This window comes from Balaenoptera musculus, chromosome 7 (genome assembly GCF_009873245.2).
Source record: "Balaenoptera musculus isolate JJ_BM4_2016_0621 chromosome 7, mBalMus1.pri.v3, whole genome shotgun sequence".
In the NCBI taxonomy this organism is placed as follows: Eukaryota; Metazoa; Chordata; class Mammalia; order Artiodactyla; family Balaenopteridae; genus Balaenoptera; species Balaenoptera musculus.
Genome location: NC_045791.1, coordinates 81,813,298 through 81,832,134, shown reverse-complemented (window position 1 = coordinate 81,832,134; position 18,837 = coordinate 81,813,298). Strand labels below are relative to the sequence as shown.

The window sequence follows — 18,837 nt, the reverse complement described above, 5'->3', positions numbered from 1 at the left end:
AGGATTTAAGTGTCTCGGTTACAACAGCTAACTGTTTGATCTTCAGTTTCTCCCCTCCAATCCACCCTGTACACTGCGCCCTGGTCAATCCACCTAAAAAGACTGCCTTTACCATGTCATGATCACTGCTTTCCCTTGCCTTTGAGTAAAACTCCTACCCAGGCAATCAAGACTCTCAATATTCTCAAGGTTCTAAAGCCACAATGTTCTCAACTACCTGTCCTCAGAAACTGAAACCCTTATTCCAGCCAGATGGAGATAATCCTGATGAGGATGACAAAGAAGCTGTCAGACTTCATTCTACCCACTGTTCTTTGCCAGGCTCATCATAAAAAGAGGCACAAAGCAGTGTATTTGTCTTTCCAACATCAACCCTAATGGTAAGGTATGGTCTGGCCCTGCCTCATAAACATAGCCAAATTGCTTCTACTTCCCACCTACACCACCTCTTGGGAGTAATGAATTCATCAAGTTTACCAGACACTCTTTGGGGACAAGGTTTGCCTCACTGAGAGTACAAAAAGTTCTCTCTCACACAGGGATCTGAGCTCACTGCTTCACAGCACATACTATAGTCTTCATCTCCAAAATCTCACCCCCTTCCCGACTTCGTCTTCTCAAAAGAGGCCCAATATTTTGACTTCCTCCGCACTGAGCACCAGACAAGCCCCCAGCCCTATGATCACCCGAACCGCTACTCTGAGTCCCCGTGTAGCCCCATTATAAACTTTACCACTCACTTTAAAATCTCAACTCAATACTGCAGGCCAAAGACAGAAAATCATGGCAAACATGCAGGAAAAAGGTTTTGTTTTTTACACCATCGTAATGGTGCTTAATCTCTTGATCTTCGAGGCTGCAGCAGCAAGCGGCCCAAGGTACACAGAAGCACTCCCACATTAAGTATCATCTCGTCGCTTTTTGCCCAAACATGTACTTTTCTTAGTGTTCTCACCCGCTCCCCTTCCCAATTCATTTTCATCATCACTGCATGGAATAATCTAAAGTAATATTCAAAACTATATTCCTCATGATGTGAAAGCTAAAGGGAACAAACTAAAATTTCTCTCCATTTTTAGTTGCAAAGAAATGTACTAAATATCTTATTATGCAACTATCCACCTAAGCAACATAACCATAACCAAGAATGCCAGGCACACCACCCAAACCTGTTCGCTACATGAATGCAGGATGTTCAATTTGTACCAAGGTCCACAGTCCACATTCTCCAATTAATAATCACATGGGTGTCTATCATCTGATGATCACTGCTCTATTACACATCTTGTCTTGTCCTTTCAACCTATATGTTAATATTTACCTACAATATTATTTACACATTTATAACAAATCTACTCTCCATGAATCAGAGTTTACAGAAAGGCATGGTGATTTTTAAACAGCATCTAAATCATAGCAAAGAGATGTCCTTCTACAAAGTAAAGATGAATGATCACCACCTTTAGTTTTTTAAAAAAATAAAAGATATGAACTGTACACATGGAGCCAATTAGTGATATTTAAATAAGGTCCTTTTAAGAGAGTCTAAATATGTAAACTGTGCAGTGAAAGCAAAAAAGGTGAGGCTGGGGCTTCCCTGGTGGCGCAGTGGTTGAGAATCTGCCTGCCAATGCAGGGGACACGGGTTCGAGCCCTCGTCTGGGAGGATCCCACATGCTGCAGAACGGCTGGGCCCGTGAGCCACAATTGCTGAGCCTGCGCGTCTGGAGCCTGTGCTCCGCAACAAGAGAGGCCGCGATGGTGAGAGGCCCGCGCACCGCGATGAAGAGTGGCCCCCGCTTGCCGCAACTAGAGAAAGCCCTCGCACAGAAACGAAGACCCAACACAGCCATAAATAAATAAATAAATAAATAAATAATTTTTTTAAAAAACGGTGAGGCTGCCCCCACCTCAGGTGAAGCTCCAGTTCAGCACCACCCCCCCCAATGTACAGTGGATGGCTGATGAAAAAAATACTCCCATTTAAATACTGATATTTTTGGAATGTTATTTTAAATAGTGACATGTTCCTTTGGGTTATAAAATACAAAACAATGTCCCTAACTTTTGCTGTCTTGTTTTTTTTTTGTTAATCAAATTTCAATCATTTCTTGTAGTCATCTAATCCAGGGAGGCTGTTTGCTATTTTCCTATTCTAAGCATACTAATAGCAGAATGCCCCAAATGCCAGTGGGTATTCTAACAACATATCTAAAATGTTTTAAATAAGTTTTGCAAATTCTGCTCCAGAGAAATCTCTAAACATCAAGACTGATAAGGATACCCTCCTTAAGTTATCTTTAAAAACATTAAAGATTAAGAACAGACTTAAAATATCTGTTACCAGAAAAGCACAATAATGTATTCCTACCTTCTGTTGCCAGACCCTAAATAGGTTCCCAGTCAATAACAAAACAGTCTTCCTTCCCAACCTTAATTCCATGTCAACTGACCTGTTTATTTCTTTTCTATTTTTTTTTATTTTTTAGTTATTTCTTTAAAATAAAATAAAATAAAATCTTGGGTATAGGCTATGGGGAAAATTTTTTTTGAAATATAGTAAACAGATTTGTGGACCAAGGGAAATAGCCTTTACCCACCTAAGGAAACAGTGACTAAACTCACTGTGAAGATGTTTCCCAACACTATACTCCAGTGAACAGTTCTCAGGTGAGGACTATGAACCCCTGGAGGTATCAAGACCTTTTCAGGAGTTCCACAAGGCCAAAGCCAGAAAGGTATTTACATATTTTATTTGCCCTTTCACAAATTTGCAGTAATATTTTAAATCTTTTTAAGAATATTTCTAAATGTTCAAATATGTCAAACTATAACTTAGAATTTAATATTTCACTCTAAAATTTTTAAAAAGTATAACTTTTTTACATTTAAAGATGGATCACTGATTTAAAAGAGGAGATTAGATACTTCAAACCCATTAAGGTGGCTATAATATTTTAAACACACACATACACACACAGAAAATAACAAATGTTGGCAGGGATGTGGAGAAATTGGAACCCTTGTGCATTGCTTGTGGGAATATCAAATGATGCAGCCACTATGGAAAAAATTATGGTGGTTCCTCAAGAAATTAAACATAAAACTACCATATAATCCAGCAATTCCATTTCTGCATATACACTCAAAAGAACTGAAAGCAAGTACTCAGATAGATATTTGTACACCTATGTTCATAGAGCACTATTCAAAATAGCCAAAAGGTAGAAGCAACCCAAGTGTCCATCAATGGATGAATAGATAAACAATGGATAAAACGTGGTATATACCTATAGTGGAAAAGAATCTAAAGCTCTACACCTGAAACTAACACAATATTGTACATCACCTATAGTTAAGTAAATTTAAAAAAAAAATCAAGAAGCAAAAAAAAAATGTGGTATATGGTATATACATACAATGGAGTATTATTAAAACCTAAAAAGGAAGGAAACTCTGATATAGGCTGCAACATAGATGAACCTTGAAGACATTATGCTAAATGAAATAAGCCAGCCTCAAAGGACAAATGTTGTATGATTTCACTTACAAGAGGTACCTAGAATAGTAAAATTCGAAGAGACAGAAGGTAGAATGGTGATTACCAGGGATTGGGGGAAAGGGAGAAATGGGGAGTTAATGTTTGCTAGGTATGAAGTTTCAGTTTGGGAAGATGAAAAGGTTCTGGAGGTGGACGGTGGTGATGGATGCACAACAACGTGAATGTACTTAATGCCACACAACTGTATATTTAAGAACAGTTAAAAAGGTAAATTTTATGTTAGGTATATTTTACAACAATAAAAAATTCAACACATAAAGAAGGGGGATTAGAAAACCTCCTTCTTCAACCCACCACAGCTGTACTATCTAAATTTAAGGATATTTTTAAAAAGATGAAACTGACACACCAGAGGTCTCTGATTCATAGAAGGGAAAACTCTACCAAAAAAAAAAAAAAAGGTGCAAAACTGTGACTAGACAAAAACATGAAAGTTATCATTTCTTTGACCTTAAAGATACTGGTAATTTACATTATTGTGTCTAATGCAACAGAACATTTTCAAATAGTTGTAGTATCATTTTGAAATTAAGCACCTAGAATTTAAAGGAAAAGGAAGTGAATATTTTTTAATGCAGGCATAATGAACATTTCAAAAGCCAAACATTTTAACAGCTTTTCAAACTAGAAATGAAAAAAGCTACTGAAGCACTTTACAGGGTAAGCTATTGTATTGCATTAGTTGACTAAGAAAGCCTTATGCAACTGAGATTGATGAATGCCTACTGGATAAGTCAGTTAAAAAAAAATAAAATAAAATAAGGTATGACAGTGCCAGTTTCCAATGATACTGGAACTACTCAAATGAAACATCTGGCTACGAATGTGAAGACTGAGTTAATATCCCATCTGTAGAATTGTACTTCTGTCTTACACATGGATTGATCTACAGGTGTAACTGAACTTGCTGTTTCTTTTGTATGAGATGACTACTTGGTGCTGATACTAACTGAAGAATTTTTTTGTATGTGAATGCCTGACAATAAAGACTAGCACTGAAATAGTCAACATGTTGAATAACTTTTTGGAATCCCACAGTTTATCCTTGGAACAAGTATGTTGACACTTGCACTCCCGGTGCAAAGGCAGTGGTGGGTAAAACGGCAGGTGCCTTAGCTTGAATCAAGGCAGTAAACAGTACTAGAAATCCCTGTATTCTTCACTGCCACTCACTCATTTGCATTTTTTAAAAAATGGTCAATTTAACTTAAGAATGCCCTTGATGAAGCAGTAAAAATGTTATTAATTTTTGACCCTTGATTCACATCTTTTTAACACTGTATGTGAAGATTAGAAAGCCCACATAAAGCACTTCTGCATAATGACATACAATGTTACCTCGGCAAAAGCACTCATGATTGATCGAGTTGAACTGTTTTTTTTCATGGAGCACCATTTTCATTTCAAAGAATGACTGACAGACAAACTATGATTATTGATACTTCACCATTTGGCATTTTTCACATCAAGAATAAATGATCTGAACCTGAGCACTTCATGGAAAACAAATGACTGTATTTGTTGCCAATAATAAAGCAAAAATTAAAATTTTAGAAAACTGTAACAACCACTGTGAGCTTGATAGTTTCCCAAAACTTACACTTTTCTGATGAAATTGATGGCAATGGCAATGTATGTGGTTTTGAAATTGTATAACTAAAGGTACCAACATTTGGGAGACTGGCGTAACTCAGTGAACCAATGTTTTCCAAATGACCAATGTATGATGTTAGAACATCGCACATGGATAGAAGATCTATTCAAAGTACAACACAAATGAATGAATTAGAGTACAAAAATTTTATTGGCATGATTTCAGATTCCACATTGCAACTAATCTTTAAGAAACCAAACCCTATTGAGGTGTCATTCCCATGATTATGTTATGTTATGTAAGATTCCGTCTTGCTAGCCATCATGCTTCAGAACTCCTCCTTGCTGGCTTGATGAAGTAATCAGCCAGGATGGGAAGTTCCACATGATATGGAACTGCAAGTGACCTCTAGGAAAGGAAGGTGACCTCTAGGAGCTGAGAGTGGCCTCCAGCTCATAGCCAGTAAAAGCTAGGGCTCTCAGTCCTACAGCTGCAAGGAATGAATTCTGCCAACCACCTGAGTGAGCTCAGAATCCGATTCTTTCCAGTCAAGCCTCCTGAGAATGCAGCCTAGCTTTCATCTCTATCGTAGCTGGTGAGACTCAAAGAAGAGGACTCAGCTAAGTGGTACCAAGGTTCCTGACCCATAGAAACTGTGATATGATAAATGTATGAGAAAGGAAGAAAGACGGAAACAAACCATCACTGTTGGATCTGCATGTAGCATACAAAAAGCTTATCTATAAGTACCTGGAAAAGCTTTTAAAATGCTCCTCCTTCTTCCAGCTATTTAACTACGTCAGGCAGGATTTTCTTAATATATTTCAACCAAAACAACATATTGCAACAGACTGAACAAGCAAGCAGGCACATTTGAGAATCCAGCTATCTAATAAGCAAGCATCAAAGAGACTGGCAAAAATGTTACACAGTGCCACTCTTCTCAATAAATTTTTTCTTTTCCTTTGAAAAATATAGTTATTTTCATGACAACTAGTAATCTTGTTATGGGATCGTTATCCTAAATCAATTAAATAATTTTTTAATTTCTCAGTTAATTTAATTTCTGATATGGTAAATATAGATAGGTACAATCTGCATAGAAAAGCTCTTTCAGGTCCTGTAAAACAGAAGTGTCAATAAGGGCCTTGAAACCAGCAAGTCTGAGAACTGCTACAATGTATCTATTTCCTCTATCTCTGCTTCCATGTGTCTATTTCCTTTATCTCTCCCCCTCCCTTCTTTCATTTATCTAGGTTTTATCCATTTTTCACATGGGGCCATTCCAGGCAACTGTGAGTTCTCTCCCTTAATGCATGGAGAACTCATCTGGCCCCTGGCTGTTGCTTTCTTTTCAGTAAATATACATGTCTCTCCAACTGGATTGTGAAGCCCTGAAGGAAAGGAACTGTGTATGGCACAGAATAGGTGCTCAAAAACTCTCTAATTATAGACTGAAGAGGAATTCAATTCATACAAGCCCCTGGGCTTCACCAATGCTCGAGGAAACCAGAACACAAAGGGCGTGGGATGAGGCGGAATTTAAGACAAACATGAGTCTCAATAAGGCACCTGAAGAGGCAGCTAAGAACAAGGGCATTGATACTGAAATGCATATAACAGTGAAGGTAGCAGCAAGTGATATCAGACCAAAAGACCTTTATTTCTCAATAAAACAGGAAGCAAGTTATCTGTGGACCATTTTGGAGCAAAAACTTGAGGAATAAAGAGAGCAACATTATGGGGAAGGCAATAGGGAATCAAGAGAATTTTCTCAATGCCTCTTATTGTAAAAGCAGTGAAAAATGCATTAAAATGCATTAAAAATGCATTAAACTGAATAGCAATTGTTATGAGCTGAACTGCCCCCCTCCGCCCCCCAAGGCTATGTTGAAGTCCCTTGGTACCTTGTGAATGTGACCTTATTTAGAAACAGGGTCTTACAGATGTAAATATCTTAAGTGAGGTCATTAGGGTGAGCCCTAATCTGATGTGATTTGTGTTTTCATAAGAAGAGAAGAGACACGGAGGGAAGATGGCCGTGTAAAGATGAAGGCAGAGACTGGAGTTATGCTGCCAGAAGCTGAGGAATGTCTGGGCCCAAAAGAAGCTGGAAGGGGCAAGAAAGGCTCCTCTCTGGAGGCTTCAAAGGGGGCTTGAGCCTGCCAACACACTGATTGTGAACCTCTAGGCTTCAGAGCTGTGAAAAAAAAATTGGTTGTTTTAAGCCACCCAGTTTGGCCACCCAGCTTGTGGTACTTGGTCGCTGCGGTCCTAGGAAACTAATACAGCAACAGAAGCCTCCCCACTATCCAGAGGCACAGTCCCACGGAGCCCTCCCTGCTCACCCACAGACAGAAGTGAAAGAAAAGGCAGAAAGATCTGAAATGCAAATTTAGTAGCAGCAACCAAAAAAAAAGTTTTGTTTGTTTTTTTTACTAGAGATTTCTAAAGTGCAGTTTTGTTTTTTTAAGGTTCTGGGAAACTGTCTCTGATCAAACACTGCTGTCAAAACTCAAGCCCACTGAATCTCTATCAATGTGCCTATAAATACAGACAAGGATTATTTATCCATCTTGCATCTCCTCAACTCTTTGCTACAAAAGGAAGTAATCCAGAACCTAATATTTAAAGTTACCAATACTATGACTGTGTCATGATGAAAGAAATACGGGATGGCAAGTGAAATTCTTTCAATTTCTCCAAGATTTTATCAAGCCACCTGAACTTCTGGGCCAAGGTGACTCTGAGCTCACGTGCCGGCCATTCACAAGTGTCAAGATCTTATAAATCTTATCTGTATGAGATACTTGGCATTAAAGCCCATAGATTGTAATTTAAACCCTTGTAACACATACCTGATGTTAGGAATTTATCTTCAGCCTCACACTTTATCTCAACCCAGAAAAACAATGGGACCCGGTGGAGATTTCTAGACTCATCAGACTTGATGATCCATCCAGGACTCCCTAAACATCAGGTAGCCCCAGTGGTTTTCTAACTATGGTCCCTAACCCACTAGTGGGCAGTGAAATCAATTTAGTATGTCCCAACTACAATTTTTAAAACATAAAACAACAGAATAAAAAATAAGAGGGCATCATTTATAATAAGGGTAAGCATCCTCCTGAAACTTATTTCATTTGAATACATGTGTTGTGGGTACTGGGTCATAAAGGAAAAACTATTACTGCTGTATTTATCAGTCCATGTCCTGGCAGGAAACAGATGGTTCACTCAAATTAGGCACTTAGAAGTTTAATAAAGAAATTATTTATAAAGGTTTGCCCAGGGTTAAAGGAAAACATTAAGGGGAGAGCACTCCTAAGTACTGAGGCCTTGCCATCATCTGGTACCCAAGGGGCCAGGGAAAGGAGTGGATGCAATACAGTGGAGAGAGGCACGCAGGGAGGGCTGCCTGATGGGAGCTGTGTCCTTTGGTAAAGGGAAGCCGCCAACCCACAATGACCTGGCAAGGAGGGAGCTGCCTCGCGCTGGGACCTCTCCCATGGCTGACCCCAACTAGACACCAGACAGCAAGACAGTTTACACCGCTCAGCCTCCCAGGTCACAGGCGTGGGTCTGGAGGGGCAAACAGAGGGCTTTCAGCCACTGTGACTCCATCACAAAAGTCTGGAAGCCACCAACATAGTTCACACCGTCATCAACTCAGTCTGACCACTTTCATTTCTGGACGCCACATTTTTTCCACATCTGCCCTCAATCCCAATCTTGAATCAAGGCTCTAATCCAATGTCAAAAGGCTGATGCAAAAGACTGGCGCTTTTATGAACTCATGACTTCTGATCTCAGCTGGGCCCTCAAACACTCCCTGGCAAGCCTTTCATCCACGCTCAGCCTCCCACCTCTCCTAGCCCCACCTACGGGGCTCCTGGAGGGCACAGACCGTGTCTCACTGGTCTCCGGATCCCCAGGCCGCAATGCCTGAAACGCAGGTGGAGTCACTGAAGTGTCCCCTGACGGTGAACAGGTAAGCCTCAGGCGGCTCCCTCTCCCTTATTTCCACCCATACTTCCCTTGCCACAGAAGGTCAGCTCCCAAGTCTCATTTCTTTGCCCCTGAAGTTTCCAAGCCCATTTCCTCTACTGCTTCAATATGTCTAACCTCCACTTCCACAGCCAGGGCATGGACCAGTTCTCCGCCTCCAGTCCCAGCTCCCTCTGTCTCCATCCTCCGGGACAAGCGACAGAGAAGAGAAAACCAAACACTATCACCACCCGGCCCGGAGCGTCTCACTGGCTCTGCATGCTCTTTAGGCAGTCACAGCGAAGGCCTCGTGGCCTGGACACGGCCTCCCGGCTACAGCCTCGTTCCTCCCCTTCCCTCCCACAGTCAGCCCGAGGAAACTTTCCATAATGCCATTCTCTTCCCACACCCCCCGAAAACCTGGTGCACCTTCAGTCAGAGGCAGACTGCTTCTCTCTCCCCCCCTGTCTCTCCAGTACCCTCCCCGCCCTTACTGCCCTGCAGATGTCCATTCCCTGCCCAGGTATAACCCCCAGTGAAACCGGCATGACTTCCCCATCTCTCCCTGCTCCAAAGTCAGAGTCAACCACTCCCTCTGTCCACTACCCCAGGGCCCCTCTACCACACTGTGTTGGTTATTTACATTCTTTTCTCTGCCCTTTTAGTCTGTAAGCCTGATGGAGCAGGGACTATGCCTTATTTTATGCTATATCCCCAGCACAAAACACAATGCTTGACCCAATGTCACTCTGTAAAATCTTCTCTGAAGTGACTGAAGTGACATTTGGATTGTTAAAAGCAACCGTAGCAAAGCATCCACTACTGGGGGCTCTGACTAAGGCCTCGCTGAATACGCGACATACTTTTTCAAGTAAGAGGTTGCAGTCATTACCCATCATTCTTAAGGCAGGTACCCCACTCTCTCCACATCCCTTCCCCAAAATAGGCCACCTATCTATAAATAGGGAGGAGTACAAATTATGTCTATACATCCCTTGTCAAAAGCCCATCTTTGCTTAGATGCTCTTTCTAGGGTTCGTGTCTATAAATAAAGAACAGTAGCGAGACTTGCTCTAAATCTCCCTAAAAAGGTTTCAGAGGTCTATTATCAGAGCTCCCCACATACCCTTAACTTCTGCCTCAAATGAAGCAATAGAATGGGTCTGATCATTTCCCCTGCCAGTGTGGTTCTCTGGTCTTGCTGATAGTGGCTTAGCCGAGAGTTGCAGACATCTCTTCTGTTATCTGCCTCCATCACCAAGTGATGCCCCACCAGCTCCTCCTCCAGGGCCCAGGACCACCTGATGAGTTAACAGCCTCACCTGAGGCAGAGGACAGGCGCAGGATGGGGCGTATTTATCTGGATGATACTTGGCACTGCATCTGATAAAGACTAAATTGAGAGTGAAGCCTTTTTAAACATCCTGTCCTCTTGGTATCCCACAATTCCATCTCATTGCAACCCAAAGAGCGAGAGTCCTGCAATCAAAAGAACAGTGGGACCCCGAGATGGGAGGCAGACCTCATTTGGCAGCCCCAATATGCAGATACAGTGCCTTTCAAAAATAACGGATCCACCCAAATTGAGATAGTCCACAATCATTTTTAAAATCAACATGAAATTAACGAATAAAATGCTGAAAATCAAACATTGTTCAAATATATGGGACAGCATGGCACAAATCTTCATGAAACAAAAACATATGATGTTCCTTCGCTGACAATCCAGGACTGCCAAGCACTCAGTCTCAAAAATCTACAAAGTGTCAGAATTTGAAGCTGTTATTAAAGACAATCAGTGTGGCAGATATAATGGATCACTAAACTACTGCAAGTTGCATTTAGACTATCTTTTTAAAACTACACCACATATAAAGATTTCAAACTTGCAAAACATTGTGTTGAATACAAGGTCATTTTCATTTTTATGAGAGAAAACGATGTGAAATTTGATATAATTTAACGAGCATTTCTGGTATACATACTATATATGAGGTACTGTGCTAAAAACAGGGATAGGAAAATAAATAAGACTCATTCTTTGTTCTTGAATAGTCCACAGTAGAGTAAGGGAGACAGAATGACTGCACTATGTGGCAGAGCCCAGCTAGTCGCTCTCCTATGTCCAAGGGGACTACTTTCCCAGGCCACTGCATCTAGATGGTGCACACGGCCAGTCTCACCAGTAGAATGCTGACACAAAAGTGATGTCTGCCACTTCCAGGCCAGACCCCACGCCTCCTGTGGCATCCTCCACACTCTCTTTGTTCATCAGTTAGCACACTGCAGGGGATCTGCAGAAAATGCCAAAGCCAAAAGGAACAGTGGGCAGCTGGTTGTATGGGTCAGAGCCCGCACCTCCCACCCAGAAAGAGAACCCTTTGCTGGGATAAACCACTGTCCTTCGGGGGCTGTCTATTAAGTTGCTAGACCCTGACCAATAGACAGTATAATGTAAGATGTAGTTTTCAAAATGAAAGCACAGCATAGGGAGCTCTAGGAACACAAGAATGTGGCCCCCAAGTGATGGTGAGGGGGAAAGGGAGGGAGGGAATTCCTAGAGAAAGAGGCAACTGGAGACTCATCCCAAGAGATGAGCAGGATTTACCTGGGGTGGGGGAAAATGTGACAGAATACTATGTTACATGTACTAATTTAAAGGGTACAAAGGAATAGAGAAGATACTGGACCGGTAAGCAAAGTGGGTTTTCACCTAAAAGCAATGTAGAGCCACTCAAATATTCCCAGCAATACTCCAGACATGATCAGGTTTGCAGCTGTAAAGTCCTCAATGGAGAACAGTTTGGAAGAGTTGGGAGCTAAGAAAGGCAGAAAGGCCAGTTACTGGTCTGCTGCAGTTCCCCATGGTAGGAATGAGAAACGCAAGGTTTGGTGCAGAAAAGAGGAAGCAGATCAAAGAGATAGCATGTGGAAGCATCAAAGGAACTTTCTGACCAACTAGACAAGTGGTAGAATATGGAGGATGAGAGGCCATCAGGAATGAAGGATTTCCAGGTTTCTGGATTAGATAACCACGTGAATGGTGGCACCAGAAATGGAGAAACAGGCTACAGGAGAATGGGGAGAAGCAGATGTACAGAGAACAGGCTGGGCTCGAACTGTATGTGGGACATCAAGGAGGTGAAGTCCACAGGCTGGTGGATATTGAGTTCTATAGCAAGTTCAAGGCTAGAGGTGTGTGCTTGAGGGTAGCTGAAGCCATGGAATGGATGAGATCCGACTGAAAGAAAGGCCAGAACCCTGAGGCGTCAGCACACAAGGAAACAGTATTGAGAGCACCTGCAAAGACACAGAAGAGAAAGACATGTTTAAAAATCCTGGAAAGCTCATGGGTAAAGAGAGTTTTAAAAGATGAGATATCATCAAAAATAAGGACTGAAAAGTAACCATGGGTTTTAGCTGTCAGATCTTAATAATCTTGTTGAGAGCATTTTAGCTGGAGAATAACTTACACTCATCTATTGGGAAAGGTAATAATGGAGACTAGAGCATAATGATTCCTTCTAAAGAGGTGTCCTCAGCTCCAACTGATGGTTGCCATGTGGGAAAGTAAAGCCCAGTATTCTCAGAGCTTCTGATTCTTTTTTCCCTAAAAGAAGACAGAAATCTGGATTTTTCCATGAAATCTCAAAATATTTAAACATGGCAACTAAGTCAAAATATAACCCTGAGCAGAACTTAAAAAACATGTCTGTGGGTCATAGCAGGCCCCAGGAGCCCTGTGTTTGCAAACTCAGAGGCTGCTCAATGCAAGTCAAGTAACAGAACCAAAACCAAGTTAGAAACATGTGCCTTGTTGATGGTGAGTCAGTCCTATCCACATGCTGGAAAGAGCATCTAGTCCACACATTGGGAGAGGAGAGAACTGAATAGGAAATAAAGCACTCTAGTCAGTCAGTGCCTAATAAACTGAAAAGCATTTTGGGAATCCAGTGTGGTATACATTTAGCTTATGTGTACAGGAAACTTAAAATCTGGAAACGAGACATCAAAAGCTGAAAAATTCAGGAATTCAAGAATTCTAATTTATTCCTCCAGGCCAGTCCAATACGATATCATACCAGATTCTTGTTACTGCACAGATTCTTAGATTGATCTCACAATTAATCAATAAAGATAATTGCTCTTATCTTAATTCAGATCCGGGAAGCTGATCTCAACTTGTAAAACAAACAAATTATTCCAAATATCTGAATACAGAAGAGATTCATTTTGAAAGTCAATCAGATGTTTCTTTAATTAAAAAAAACTATCCTCATACGTACAGGTCCGCAAATCTTCTTAAAAATTCCATCACACCAACTACCCCATGAACTCAACGTTCATATTATCTCATTCAACTCCTGAACTCACACACACACACTATACACTCATTTACACTTTTGTTACTAAACAAATCTTTCCCTTATTTACTTACATATAAAATGAATGTTCAATTTAATAAGTTATTTGAGCACCTGCTGTGAGAATTCATTCAGGGTAGGAGTGGAAAGACACTTGCTAATAACAGGTTGGTCCGTAGGTGTCTAAGACATAGTATCTGCCACCAAATGAGTTTAAAAGTCAAATTAGTTCAGTGATACCAAAAGATTAGTGGTAGTAGATTAGTGGCTCTCAATCCTGGCTTGGCATTTGTATCATCTGGACTATTTTTTTTTTTTTTAATACCTATGCCCAGGCTCCACTCCAAACCCACTGAATGAGGATCTCGGAGAAAGGGACTCAGGCATTTGTATTATTTAAAATGTTAAATGTTAAAATTAGAAGTAACTAATGATCAGCCAGGGTCGAGAGCCCCGCAGGATATGGCTCAATTACCCAGTCACCTGTGACACATAATTTTGATGATTAATTAACTAATTACTCAATGATCCCCACCTTGACTACTTAAGACAATCTCCTCTCCACTAACTACTTAACTGAATTGGATTTAGAGCCTTGGACAATGACAAACTACCAGGATCCAAAGACAAGCAACCCCATAATTCTTGCCCCTTGGTCAATTCACCTCACCAGTAGAGTTCATCAAATGGCAGGGAGGGGGAGGCCACAGGAACCTCAAAGTCCCAGATTTCAGAGCATAATTAAAGCCTTCCCCAAAGCTCCCTCCGTCTCTTCAGCATCTTACCTACTTCTGGCCTTATCTGATGCTGATTCAGCTGGCTCCCCACATTCCACAAATACCAGTTTCCTTTGTTTCTTCTTCTCAGTTGGAGGTGGCTACTTCTCTGCTGCTGCCCACAAAATCCAGAATGGCCTCCTTGGGCTTCACTTCCCCTTCAAAGTGTACAGACCTCAACGTTATCCTCAATCTTGACATCTGCCTTTCTCCCATCTAAATTATTCAGGGCCCCGGAAGAAACGGGCTTAATTTACATTCACGTTCCCGCTAAACTTGTTTACCTCTTTACCTCTCTACCTGGATATCTCAGAGATCTTACCCAATTTTTCAATTTGTAATTACACTGAGGAAGATCCTTCATACTTGATGCAAATCCTGCAATACTTGTCACAGAAATTAGACTTCTCCCTATAACATAGAGACCTATACTGTAAAAGATAAAATCAAGAGGAGTTTGTGGATGTCCCATCCCTTTGCAAGAAACACAACTGCTTGATAGGTTGATAGGTTACTGCAGCAGTTTGTAGATGGAATTGTCTTTTTAAAACAAACTCTAAAAAAATAAATAAGATAGATAAATTCCACTGCATAATGACCTACTAGCCTGTGTATTAATGACTGAGAGTAAGGACCTGGAGGCATAGTTCCTGGGTTCAAATCCCAATTCTACCATGTACTAGTCATATTTCTGTGTTTCTTTTTCCCCCATCTGTAAAATGGGGATATTAGTACCTAGCTCATGGAGTCAGTCATTTAATATATGTAAGGCACCTAGAACAGTGCCTGCACCAAGTAAGCACAATTCATGTTGGTTGTTGTGTTATTACTACAGAGTAAGGGTTTAAAACCTTGCTGTCCAGGGAAACAAGCTTTTTAACTCTTTCACCGATTTAAAGACATTGAATTTATGCCAAATTGTTTTCCAAACTGAATTTCGACATTTCTGGTCTTTTCCCATCATTTTCTAAATTCAATGGATAAAAGCATGGAATTTATCAGAGTATTTCTTGACATTTTAGTTCCATTAGGAATACCATTTAATATTAGTTAAGCCTTGTTATGATTACAATGCTATTTAAAATGAAACTATGAGAGAGGAATATTTTGGGAAGGAAAAATATCACTTGCCAGTTATTAAATTGAGATTTTAAAAGCCGAAGAAGGGAGGGAGAATTTTTAAGTTGCAGGTGGCCTTTAAATGTCACATTCACTAATATATAAATGTAAACACAGAAAAATGTAATGTCTGGTAATAACAGTAAACTGATCAATACAATTATATTATGGGATATGTGATATTATAAATCATGCTTTCAGTCCAGAATATCAATAGCTTTTTAACACCTTTTAAGATCAAATTACAATGCATTAAATATCATACAGTTAGTTCCCCATGTGTTATTTATAAGCTTATAGCTTACTTCTATTACTTGGACAGCTCCAAATATTAAACTTCTAAATATAGAAGGCTTTAGAGATAAATTATTTTTAATAATAATTAAAAATAAAAATAAGTTTATCATCTCAATAAAGCAATCCTTCAATGAGATCTACTTTAATAATTTGTCTAGAATAACGTTGTTAGGTTTAACCTTAGCTTACTTTCAGAAGTTAGGGAAATATGATTTCCAGGACAACTGGTTACTTGTGTAAATCTCAGTTTTCAACTGAATTACACAATATAATCAGCACACTACTGTAACAGTGGAAGAAAAACCATTGGGTAAATACTCATATAGTTATACAGGTCACTTTGATTATTTTCTCTCTCTGCCTCGATTCCATTAGTAAAGAGTCCAGCTTTTGAGATTATATTTTATATATTAGCAGATCATTCACTATGCTCTTCTCCAACTCTTGGCTGTTCAAGGCAACATACACATGTACTTATCCAGGGTGGAATTTTTTCCTACATAATAATTCTTAGTGGAGGCACAGATGTGCAAGAGATTTTCTTAAATGCCTCAATTATATATTTAGAAGAAACACAATTACTTTTATGCCTTGCATAACCTAAAAGACATTAAAAGAAATTACATCTTTCCATTCTCGAAATTGGCCAACACACTATTTCGACAGTTCTCACAGCACGAGAACAAATATTAAGAGAACCACTGGCCTCTAAAGCAAGAGTTTATGACTTGTCCTGTTTGAGGAGGATTTGGGGCAAACAAGATATCCCATGTGAGGATTCAAAAAAATAAAAAGATGCTCTTGGATGCCTTCATTTAAAATTTCCATTGAAGAAGAAACAGAGGCCCAGCATGTTACCCAAAAATACAATATGAGTTCCAGAGGCCAGCTAGGTTTTCTGAACATTTAAGTGTGCATTGCACACTTAAAAACACTCTTCCAGAGCTCCACTTAATTTTCACTTGCTCCTGACTTCAGGGACAGAGCTGGGGACACTCTTTGTCATCATTTCAATAGTCACTTTGTGACCACCTAGAGGTGTGGGATAGGGAGGGCGGGAGATGCAAGAGGGAAGAGATATGGGAACATATGTATATGTATAACTGATGCACTTTGTTATAAAGCAGAAACTAACACACCATTGTAAAGCAATTATACTCCAATAAAGATGTTAAAAAAAAAAAAATAGTCACCCCGGACCTGACACAGCCCACACACTTAGTAAATGTTGATAGACTGTGTGGTGTTAAAGTAAAAATAGCAAAGTGCAAAGTGGTTGGTGTAAGCACACAGCATCCCTCCACCTGAGCTCCTGCCGAAGTAATTGAGGGAAGCCAGCTCACGGGGCTGAAATTCCAAGGGCTCCATCAGTTATAACTTCCGAGTATCTGATACTTGAACCAATCAACTTTCTAACCCAAGGAGCAGACGTAGGGCGGGCCTTAAGCAGGTCAAAAATCACACCTGAGGTGAGGAGCACCTTCAAGCGTTCCCTTGAGAACTGTTCGCTCAAACAACTTCTAAAGCAGTGCTTGTCAAACTTCAGTGACCAGTGCAATCACCTGGGAGCTTGTTGAAAAGCAGACTCTGAGGCCGTGGGCTTGGACTGGGGCACCAGATGGTGCCTTTCTAACGAGCCCCCGAGTGATTCTGATGCTGCGGTACCCGCACCACCCTTGGACAAGCAAGGCCCACAAACGCCCATAAACGCCCAGGTCAGTTATATTAGCAACATCCAGAAGTTGAGGCCACAGGTCGTGACAAATCAGGTCGCCGAGGTGCTCTGCGTCCCCCGAGCGTCGCCACCCTGTCCTCGGGGCACCTGGCAGGTGCCGTGGCCGCGGAGCGCTCCCGGGGAGTCCGCCCGCAGCCGCGCCCCCTCCTCCGTCCCGCCCGCGCGCCCCCCGCGCCGCGCCCACCTTCTCCCGGGTCTTCAGGTACCGCTGCAGCGCCTGCTGCGTGAGCTCCCGGACGCGCAGCTGGCCCTCCTTGCAGGGCACCACGATGCCGGTCCTGCCGAAGCACACGGTCACTTTCATCCTGGCCCCCGGCGACCACGCCGGGCCGGGCCGAACAGGTGTCTGGGCCGGCGGGCGCGGCCCCACTCTCGGGGGCCGCCGGGCGCAGGCGGGCACAGAGACCCCGGGGCGCCTCTCCCCGGCGCCCCTCAGGGCCGGGGTCTAGCAGCAGAGCCCCTTCGCCCCGGGCAGGCGGCCGCCGGCGGGCAGGAATCGGAGAGGAGGCGGCAGCGGGGAGGGCTACCTCCCAGGTGGCGGGGGGCCGGGGACGCCGCGGTCCAGGGGCCCGGCTGCTCCTCCTGCTCCTGCTCCGGCGCGGGCCCGGCCCAGGCGGCTGCTCCCCGCCTGCCAAAGCGAAACTGCCGGCCCGGCCTGGCCCGGCCCTGGCCCTGGCCCTGGCGGCGGCGGCGGCGGCGGGGCCGACCCCAGGCCCCGGGCTGGAGTGGGCGGCGGCGGCGGCGCGCGGGGCCGGAGTTGGGAGGAAACTTTTGCGCCGGATCCCAACTCCTCCGCGGCGCGCCTCGCTCTGGGCTCCCCCAGCCCCAGGGCCGGCCTGGGCCCGGCTCTTAAAGGGGCCGCGGCTCTCCCCGGGCCGCTCAGTGCACTCGGCGGCTCGGGGCAGGGGCCGTGCGGGGCGGGGGCCGTGCGGGGCGGTAACCGGAGCTCGTAGACTTCGTCCCCTCCCTCGGTCTCTCCCTGGCTCTGTCCCTCCCGCACACACATGGAGCTCTAGGGAATTGTAACGGGACCTCAGAGCTCCTCACCGGGGGATTGAAACCGGATCTCATAAAGCACACTCGAGGGAATAGCTGGGAGACTGCAGAGCTACACCCTTAAAACGAGGGGATTGGAGTAAGATTCTTGGAGAGCCAGGGAGCAGGTGCTTCTCGCCACGCCCACCAAAAACACCCCAAGGCGTGAAGGCTCACAGGTACTGAGCTGCAAGGGTGGCCAAAGGGCCTGTTAGGAGCTTAGTCTGAAGCACAGCGTCGCATCTGCCCTCTGAAGCTCTTTGATGGTAAAAATGAAAGGATTCTTGGAGGCAACGTGGCAGTGGAAACGGTTCCTTTTACGGAGAACACTCAGTATTCCCCCCAGAGGTCACATCCCAGACCTAGAT

The 18,837-nt window shown here is 42.8% G+C and overlaps 1 protein-coding gene across 1 annotated transcript in view; it reads right to left on the bottom strand.

Annotated features, from left to right (window-relative positions):
* The window catches only part of PARD3B (par-3 family cell polarity regulator beta), a 1,042,097-nt gene extending 1,024,359 nt beyond the window's left edge, over positions 1–17,738 (bottom strand). The window contains 1 exon segment of the mRNA XM_036858752.1: positions 17,619–17,738. Coding sequence (XP_036714647.1) covers positions 17,619–17,738 — 120 coding nt within the window.
* Positions 17,739–18,837: the final 1,099 nt, after the last annotated feature.